Source organism: Grus americana, chromosome 15 (assembly GCF_028858705.1).
Source record: "Grus americana isolate bGruAme1 chromosome 15, bGruAme1.mat, whole genome shotgun sequence".
Taxonomy (NCBI): domain Eukaryota; kingdom Metazoa; phylum Chordata; class Aves; order Gruiformes; family Gruidae; genus Grus; species Grus americana.
The window spans coordinates 1,575,135-1,582,572 of NC_072866.1; the positions used below are offsets into that span (position 1 = coordinate 1,575,135).

Here is a 7,438-nt window from a genome sequence, read left to right on the forward strand (position 1 = left end):
CCCTGCAAAAAGCCGCGGGGTCACTGAACGCATCATCCCCAACGCAGCCCACGGAGATGAGGTCCGAGGCGCCGAGCGATGCCCCGTTCCCGGCGCAGCAGCATCCTGCCCTGCTTACCAGTAAATGAGAGACAGCCCATCAAAGCGCTCCGGGTCGCGGCCAGGAGGCTGGAGGTAGGACATCATCCGGGGCCACCCATCCCCGCCGAGCCCTCAGGGCTGCCGCGGCCGGCTCCGGTTGCCCAGGGCCATGGCCTCAGAGTGCCGGTGGCCGGCACGGCTCCCCAGCAAAGCTCCCCGTCACGACTCCCCAGCACAGCCAGCCACGTCTAATCCCGGGCAGGAGAGCATGTGATCGCCCCTCTCCCGGCTGCCCCCGGCTAAACCCCGACAACGTCTCCAGTTCTGCGGCGCCGGCTGGGCACGGAGCGGCTGTGCCGGGGGATGCTGCGGTATGGCTAATTCCAGCCGGCAGGTCTGAGCTCCCCCCGGGGGCTGGAGCCACTCCGGACACGGCACAGCGAGCATCTCCGCCGTGGGACCCCCACAGCACCGGGCAAAGGCGTCCCATCACCGGTGTGCCGCCATCACCGGTGTGCCGCCAGCACCCGGGACACACATCCCGCTCTCCCCGCCCGGCGCGGCCCCCGGTTCAATGAACCGAGCATTTATTTTAGCAGGACGAGCCCTTCACCCTCCTACCAGTGAGGTCCCCCCTCGCCTTGCGCTTGTCGTGGCTGCTGCTGTTATAATCATTAACGATGGTTATAATCAATGGCTAACCTGCCACAACAAACTGTTCAAAGCCAATTGCAGGCGTCACCGACCGGCGCAAAGCCCAGGCTGTGGCGACAGGCGCTGCTCCCCCTCTCCCCGGCCGCTGCCAACGGGCTGCAGCATTTCTAAGTATTTATATAATTTGGGGCACAATTCTTGCATGGGTTTGGTTTTTTTTTTTTGCTCCCTGTTTAAGGTCGTCTGGTCATACCCGAGCATCCGAATGATCCTTTAGACTGTTAGGAGAGGTCTGGGAGCGAGCGCTGGTGGGCAGATGGAAAATGATTGAAGCGGGGGGGCTCATCCGTGTAAATTATCCTGGAGCGGTGAGGTCACAGCCGGTCTGTCGTGTTTCCCCGTGTCCAGCTGTGGGTGGGATGGACAGACAGCAGGACGGGCAGACCCTGATTCAAAGTGGTGGAAAAGCCACAAATGAGCATCAACGTGCTGCACAATGCGGGGTTATCCCCCCCCCTCCCCATCAGACACGGTCCCACGGGACCAGCCCGGCGTGGCCGGGACTTGGGGATTAGGTGAGTCCCGGGGATTATGAAATGCATCCGTCTGTCCCTGTCCTGCATGGCCCGGGAAAGCCACCAGCCCCCCCCCCGGCAGGGGTCAGATCCTGTGCCCACCGCTCCCCCCCTCCTCCACGTAACGCTGGGACACTTGGGGACTAACTGGGGAAAACCCCGAGCGGTGGAGATGGCGGCAATCCGTCTGTCCGGCCGCAGCTGCCCAGCCCCACGGAGGCCTCCCACGGGCACGGCGGGTCTCTGGGGACTCGGTGATGGCTGGTGGCATCCCCAGCCAGGGCAGGAGTGCCCACAGGAGACCGGGTCGGGAGACCTCGGTCCCTGGGGGCAGCGCGGCCGCCCCAGCCCACGCCACCCACAGCGCGATGAAGAGGAGGGAGGAGGCCGGTGGGCGCGGGGCCCCGCAGCACCCAGCAGCCGCCCAGGGGGATGCGCCCGTGCCCGGGGGGACAGCCCGCAGGCGCTGCTCGCAGGGCGTTGACGAAGCTGCCTGGGAGAAGGGGGTGAACGAAGGCCGATCCCGCTCAGCATCCTTTCCGAGTGACTGTGCAGGATGTGCCGGTGCCAAAATCCTTTTCACCTGCTGCCTCCCAGCCCGGTGACGGGTCCCCCAAGGAGGCACAGCCCTCCGCCCGGGACAGCTGCCACCACCAACGGGTGTGGGAATTGCACCCTTTACGTGACACTGGGGCTTCGTCCCTACACACTTTTAGGGGTGCGGCTCTGCTTTACACCCAGCCCTCTGCAATGCATCCCCTGGCCAGGCAGCCCCCTTCCCTAGGGGCACCCCACGGTGCATTTGGGGTGCCTGACATTCCCCAGCCCGGTGAACCCTCCTGCAGAGGGGTGCCGGTACGGGGCGAGCCGCCCGCTCCCAGGGCTGTCGCAACCGGGGCGGTGCTGGGCGTGAGCCCCGGGACCGGTTTCTGCTGCCGGGAGAGGATGGGCGGCAGGGTTTGCCGAAACCGCCGGGAGTGGGCAGGCGCAGGGGTGCCGGGGTGCCGCGGGCTGCTCGGGGCTGGGCCAGCCTCTCCCCAGCTCACCCATCGGGATTGTCAAAGGCGGTGTCACCCCGCTCCGGGGCAGGACAGCACATAGGGGCCACGGGGACGGTGAGGCCACCCCAATCCTGCCCCGGTGACAGCGGTCCAGCTCCGCTGAGGCGCCCGGTGCCCTGGAGCATCATTTCCACCTCCCTCCCTGCAGCTGCCCGCAGGGATGCCCCACGGATGTATCCCCCCTTGCCCACAGCCCTGGAGGGTCACAGCATCCCCCGAGCTGGGCTCGTGGCATGAATCACGGAGATGTGCCGGGGAGTGCAGCGCTGCCTTGTCCTCTCCTCCGAGAGTTTCCGTGCAGGCGGAAGCAGAGCATTATCTCCCTCGCCCATCAGAGGCAGCTGCCCGTGGGTGCGCTCCATCTGCATATTTATACAGATGCAAACATTACACCCCGGAAATTCCCAGCTTTTACATCACAAGCCAAAGCATGCCAGAGAGCCTTGACCTTTTTCTCCCTCTCCATGGGTCCGGGGGAGCCTGCACTAGGGCAGACGCTGCCTTGGGACATCCCGGCCAGGATCTCGGCCATGGGTGATGCTCCCCTCGGGGCAGCGGGAGCCCCTTCAGCATCGGGACCATCGCGATGGTATGGGGCTGCAGGGGGGCACAGCTCACCTCCGAGCTCCCACAAGGCTGGGGGGTCCCGTGCTGGTGTCCGGGGATCCCCCCTGGGAAGCCAGGACCCCCCCCACCCTCTCCATCCCTTCTCCATCCCAGGAGAATAAGGACTAAGAGGAGCTGCCACTGCTTTGGATGCAGCAAGCACATCACGATCTTAAAATCCTGATGCCACCAGTCCTGTCGTACGGTACTCAGTGCCTTTCTGAAAGCCGTGGCTGGGGACGCTCAATAGGGACCTGCCAAGGTGGGCTTGTCCCCTCTGTCCACCCCCCCGCAGTTTGGTCCCTGATCCCTCTGTGCATGCCACCGCTTGCTGCCTCCAGCCTGGCACGGGTGGCACCAGCGCTCCCCAGCACCCCGAAGCCACCACACCAGTGTTCTCGGCTGCAGCGCTGGTGACAACGCGGCTCCTCTGCTCTGTACCGTGCTGGGAGAATGAGGAAGAGCCGACTTTAATTTATTCCATGCTGTATTTTCATGCCAAATGAGTCAGAGCACTGGCCTCGCTCAGCCTTTGTTTTGCTTGGCTGCTAGCGCCGGCTTTTGCTCAGTGTTTGTTCAATATTTAACTCCCTTGATGGCACTTGGGCTCAAACCAGCAAGTGCAGCAGAAAAAGCCACTTCCCTGCCTGTGCTGCCAGGGCAAGAGCTTTCCCAGCCTTTGGTTTTGCTTGGGAGTGATGCACTTGTTTTTATTTATTTATTTCTCACAGCCCGATGAACCCCTAAGCTTGGTCCTTCGAGCCACCGCGTCCCGCAAGACCCATTTAAAGCTATCAGGGCTTGCAGGGGCTGCAGCATGGGACTAGAGCAGCCGGGCTGGCTGCTGCTTTCGGAGCAAAAACCAGCCTTAAACGGAGCTGAGGGAGGTTTCACCCGGCACAGGACCAGTTAGGAACGAGCACGGCTGCATTCCTGTGCACGTGGGAACTGGCAAGAAGGAAGCAGCAGGCAGGAGGTGTTTCGGTGTCCTGCTTTCCTACGCTGTGCCGGCCGTGAGCAGGAACTCCCTTCCCACCCCAGCAGCCAGAAAACCCCCGATATAGGACACCGTTGGTTTGTGTTCCACCGAGAGTCTCAGCTTTTGGAAGAAATTTTCAAATTTTTTTGCCCCTCCCCCCCCCCCCGCCAAAGCCAAATCCTAAAATTCATCGGGAAACGCTGCTGAAAAGCCCCCAGGGCTGAGCATCCCCATGCCCGGCTCCTCTGCCACAATGGGTCCCCAAAACCTCTCGGCACCACAGGACACTCCGGGGCTGCGGTGCCTTTTTGGGGTGCACGGGGAGGGGGATGCCGCTGCCGCGATGTGCTGGCTTCACCCACCGAGCCCCGATGCCTTCCCAAATTAGGCTGGGCTTGCGTGGGGTGGGACAGTGGGACGGCCAAACCCATCACGAAGGTGTCGGCAGGGAGCAAGACCCCGGCAGCTGACGCCCATCCGGCGCCTCTCGGCAGCAGGGCCGGCTTCGCTGGTGGCGATGGGGACGGTGCAGGGTGTGGGATCTGCGCCAGCGAAGGGCTTGCCAGGAAAATGCGATCTCGTTGCACAAAAACGTGCTGCTCTCCTGCTCCCCTCCCGCAGCAGCGGCTCAAGAGCTTCTTACCCAGGTTAAGTCAATATTGCCACATCGCTGCCTCTGTCGAGGTGCTCGCCCCTGTGGAAGGAGCTCGATGGGTGTTTTAAGGGCTGGAGAGGAATCACGGGAGCCCCTGGGGCTCAGCATCCCCCCCCCCAAGCTCCCGGCTGCCCCGCTGAGGGGTCCAGCCCCGCTCGGCAGCTCCCTGGGCACCACGGGGCCAAAGCCCTCTCCCCAGCACAGGGACAGCCCTGCTTCTCGATGCTCAGGAGACTTCAGAGGAGCCAGCAGCACTGGTGTGGGTACCGGCATAGGGTGCCCCAGGTCCAGCAGCAGCAGGAGCTGGGGGGCACAGAGCGCAGCGGGGACTGGCTGCGTCAGTGAAGCACCCAAAAGGCTCATTTGTAAAATAAATGCTGCAAAAAAACCCCAACTCTCCCATCTCAGGTCCGGCAGACCGCAGCTGGGGAGGAAACCTCAGCGCAGGGTGCGCGGTACTTTGGGCAGGCGTCGGAGCTCGCATGAGAGTCACCAGCACCCCATAACCAAGGCCCCCAGGTCCCCAAAAGCACTCTGTGCGATACAGCTTTGTACAGCGCCTCTGATCCCAAGCCAACGTAAAGGCGAAATACCTGGACAGTTTACATAAGACATAGTTTTCCACGACGATGGTGTTTCACCCAGCAGCTGCAATTTTGCTGCTCTCAAGGGCATTCACACACAAAAAAATGAGCCACGCCAGAGATGCGGGGAGATTAGGAGGATTAAGGCTGCAGAGCTGGCACAGGGGAAGATGTAATGCAAAAACCCTCCGGTAGGCAAAGGCATTTCATCCCTAACCCCAGCCTCTGCTCACCTTCGCAAAGGGTTTAAGAAACGAGGGGCTCTGGGACGTGTACAGCTCACGGGGGGAAGCTGGAAGAGTGACCCAGTCCCCCCAGCGCCCGGGAGGGTGTTGCCGCTAGATATTGGGGGGTGGGGGATACAAAAGCACAAACCCCAGAAAGTGTTTCTAGAGCAAATAAAGACACACAGAACTCCACGCGGTAAAATCAAAGTAGGTGGGTTGTGTGTCTCCCTCCTCGCCTCCCCTTGTTTTGGGATGGGAGCCTGTGCACGCTGCCCGGGGCGGGGAGGATGGGGATGCGGGTGCTGCCTGGCCAGGCAGGGCTGCCTCTGCGGCACGGGGATGTTCGCAGCCTCTGAACAAACCGCAGCACCGGGCAAATCCTCCCCCTCCAAGAAAAAAAAATAAAATAGGGAAAGCCTGCCTGGTCTGCTCCTCCACCTGGGCAGGAGCCGGCGGGGACGCGTGGCCATGGCGGGGAGCGTGCCCGTCACCCGGCACTGCCAGCCTGGCCAGCCCGCGGGGGTTAACCGCTACCGGGGGGACCGGATGAATGAATGGTTCTTACCAAGGGGCTTCTCATAAACTGAATCTATTTGGAAGCAAAACCTGAAGCTAGGCACCCTGAAAACAAAGCTGTAACCTCATTTCTGGTTAAAATGGAGTCGCCACGGCTGATAACTGAGAAAGCCCAGAAACTCAGCACCAGCCAGCACAGGGTCGGGCCAGCAGCCCCAGTTCAGGCTGTTTTGGGGTCAGTGTGGGAGGGCGGCTGCTGCTGTCGGGCTGCTCCAGCCTCAGCCCATCACCCCCGGCAGCGGGCAGCGCGTGGGACTCATTGCAGGGTTTCAGCCCACGGGGAGCTCGGTCCCAGCAGGACCCTGCCACCGCTGCCAGGACACGGCACCACCAGATTGAGCTTCGGCACGGCCCCGGGCACCTACAATCACGTTAAATCATCAAAGGCTTGAAGATGCTTGGCTGGACAAGGCTGTGAAAAAGCAAAGCACTGCTGTTTTGCAGGGTGATAGCCCGGCTCTGAGCAGGGTTGAGGCTCCATGGGGCATCAGCCCTGGGTTCCAGGTTCCGATGACAAATTCACCACCAAGAAGCAGCTGGCAAAGCCAGGAAGCACGCTCAGACCACCCCCGTGCCATGGAGCCTCCAGCAGCCTCCCCACTGTATGCCAATGTGCTCCCCACAAGGAAACTGCCTCTCACCCCCCAAAAAGCAGCCAAGAAGACAACCCACACCAAACCAGGATGGAGGAAACCCTCCTACAAACACATACACACACTTGCCTTGCACTATCACTGCTGGGACCCCCACAGCCTCCCAGCACCCCAGGCAGGCGAAGCCAGACCCGCACAGGAACGTCTCGCTGGCCAGAGGACTCTGTGCTCTCTAAGGGCGCCTGGGACGAGCCGCCCCGGAGCAGAGACGATCCAACATACGCAGGGGATCGGGATCAATAGGTCACAGCGTGCACTGACTTGCCCCCAGAATGAAAATCAGCAGAGGATTTGGGGCTGGTGGGGAAGCTACAATCAGGCCTTTAATCCCACATGGGCACAAAATCCCAGGATAAAAAGGCCAGAGCTGGTCCTAATTGCTGACTGCTGTGTGCTTGGGGACGTGTGAGCAAAACCTCTTATGCTGCTGCGGGCCTGGGGGAGGCATCTTATTGCCTGTGTGGCTGAGCCCCCCGGGAAGAGGGGACCCCCCTGGGGCAGGGGGGGGGGAATCTGCCCCAGTGCACGCAAAGGCACCGCTGGCACCGGCTTTGAGCGGGGCCGCAGGCCCTGGGGAGGGATGCACCTGGATGGGGCCGTGATGCTCGGAACGCCGCTCCCTTCTAAAGGCAGAAAACGCTGGGGCGTGCAGGGAGGCTGGGGGGGAGGCAGCAGCCCCCTCGGCTGCCCATCCGTGCCTGTGCCCATCACCCCTGGCCGCATCGGGGCTGGGGGAAGCACCCCAGCTGCTCCCCCCCTCTGCTGCTCCCCGCCTACCCCCTGACCC

The 7,438-nt window shown here is 62.3% G+C and overlaps 1 protein-coding gene across 1 annotated transcript in view; it reads right to left on the reverse strand.

Annotated features, from left to right (window-relative positions):
• LOC129213298 (syntaxin-binding protein 4-like) overlaps positions 1 to 562 on the reverse strand; it is a 45,649-nt gene extending 45,087 nt beyond the window's left edge. Inside the window, exon 1 of the mRNA XM_054843081.1 lies at positions 119 to 562. Within this exon, the coding sequence (XP_054699056.1) occupies positions 119 to 186 (68 nt within the window). The 5' untranslated portion in view covers positions 187 to 562. The remainder of the gene's footprint in view (positions 1 to 118) is intronic.
• Positions 563 to 7,438: the final 6,876 nt, after the last annotated feature.